At 55.8% G+C, this 1,408-nt stretch overlaps 2 protein-coding genes across 2 annotated transcripts in view; one reads left to right on the top strand and one right to left on the bottom strand.

The window, feature by feature from the left end:
* Window positions 1–399: 399 nt before the first annotated feature.
* Window positions 400–1,245, bottom strand: FAM78B (family with sequence similarity 78, member B). Its single transcript, XM_009892898.1, has 2 exons — window positions 1,127–1,245; window positions 400–922 (listed from the first exon to the last, which is right to left on the bottom strand). The coding sequence occupies exons 1-2, from the start codon at window positions 1,243–1,245 to the stop codon at window positions 400–402; spliced, it is 642 nt and encodes a 213-aa protein (XP_009891200.1).
* The window catches only part of PPAPDC2 (phosphatidic acid phosphatase type 2 domain containing 2), a 4,040-nt gene continuing 3,875 nt past the window's right edge, over window positions 1,244–1,408 (top strand). Inside the window, exon 1 of the mRNA XM_009892897.1 lies at window positions 1,244–1,335. Coding sequence (XP_009891199.1) covers window positions 1,244–1,335 — 92 coding nt within the window. The remainder of the gene's footprint in view (window positions 1,336–1,408) is intronic.

The raw sequence follows: 1,408 nt of genomic DNA, 5'->3' as shown, positions 1-1,408 counted from the left end.
GGGTCACCGCAGGACCCTCCGCGTCCGACAGGCACGGTCTCCGTTTCTGCCTCCAGTTGGGTGGAAAGCAGCATTTGCCACAGGCACGGTTCGATCACACTCATCCTCCTTGCATGGCCCTGCAAGGAAAGATCAGTCGTTTAGGTCAGACAGCCTCTTTGCCAGCCACACACCCCTAGAAATACTCAATTCTGCTTCCTGGGAAATCCTCCAGCTCAGCGATCCCTCTTCCGCGCCCCCGCACCAGCCAGGCTCTCTTTCTGACAAAGGAAGAACCACGTTTCCAACCACAGCTACAAAGGCAGGAGAACCCAAGAGGTCTGCTTTGGCTCAGAAACCCCGTTCGTTTGCAGCAGGCTGGCAGCACCCAGGTCCTCACACGCGCGCCTGGGCACTGCTCTACTTGGGAGGTATCACGACTATAGGTTGGCCTCGCTTGGGTCTCCACATGAGGACTTGGGCATCGTTGGCGTTGGGTTTCACTAGTGCGTTTGGTGGGATGGGCTCCATCCTACTGAGAATCCGGGGCTGCTCCTGCTGAGTCCTTCCCACCAGCCGTGCCCGCTGTCCCAGCAGCTGCATGGGATCAACCTCAATGTCCACTCGCATCCTCCACTTTATAGTCTGCAAGATGATCTTTTCCTTGGTGGTGGTGTTCATGGCCACCAGCCACGTGGTAAAGCTCTGGTCCCTTTTAATCCTGGTCAGCAGCGGCACATTACTGTTGCTCACAGGGACAGCCCACGTCACGCTGGGGTAGAAATTGTCATTCATGCTCACCGAGAACCTGGAGATCTTGTTAGTGGGCCCAACCAGGGTGACAGTTTCTGTGGTGTTCCCGTACCAGGGGTAGCTCACGCCATCCGAATCGCTGATGGCTTTTACTCTTCCTTCTCGCAGGTCTGGCAGCTCCCAGCTTGACCTAGTGAACGGGAAGAGAAAGCCCAGGTTAGCAGGGAAATGGCAGCGAGGGATGGGGAGGAAAGCAGCATGGGGACCCTCTCCCCGCCTGCAGCAAGCTTTCAAGGACCTCCTTCAAGAACACATTCGGCTTTGGTTCCTTCGCCGAGTCCCTCACGGCCAGCTGAAGCCTTTGCTCTACCAGCACAACACTATTTTAATTAACCTGCAGTCAAACCAACTGGGCCAAAACTCATTGCTGAGTCTCTCCGGGGTCACTCTCTCCTTAATTGGCTCCCGTGCCGGAGGAGAACACCCTTCCCCATCCGCCAGCGGCGACACCATGGCGCTGCCCAAAGCCCCTCAGCAGCCCCCTCCAGCGATAAAAGTCTGCGATTTTTGTGCCTCTAAATACATGCGCCTGCACAGAGGCACGTACAATTAAAAATAATTATATATCACAATTACGCCTGCCGCTGGTGCGATGGAATCCCTGCAATATGACTGG

This window comes from Charadrius vociferus, unplaced genomic scaffold (assembly GCF_000708025.1).
Source record: "Charadrius vociferus isolate BGI_N301 unplaced genomic scaffold, ASM70802v2 scaffold39, whole genome shotgun sequence".
NCBI classification, from domain to species: domain Eukaryota; kingdom Metazoa; phylum Chordata; class Aves; order Charadriiformes; family Charadriidae; genus Charadrius; species Charadrius vociferus.
The sequence above is the reverse complement of the archived record's forward strand: the minus strand, read 5'-3'. Positions and strand labels throughout refer to the sequence as shown.

Bases quoted from the DNA above. Each gene is read 5' to 3' on its own strand.
- FAM78B (XM_009892898.1), bottom strand. From the start codon at position 1,245: ATGGTGTCGCCGCTGGCGGATGGGGAAGGGTGTTCTCCTCCGGCACGG. The intron at 923-1,126 runs GTTAATTAAAAT...CCCGTTCACTAG, and splicing joins CCCAGTTGGTTTGACTGCAG to GTCAAGCTGGGAGCTGCCAG.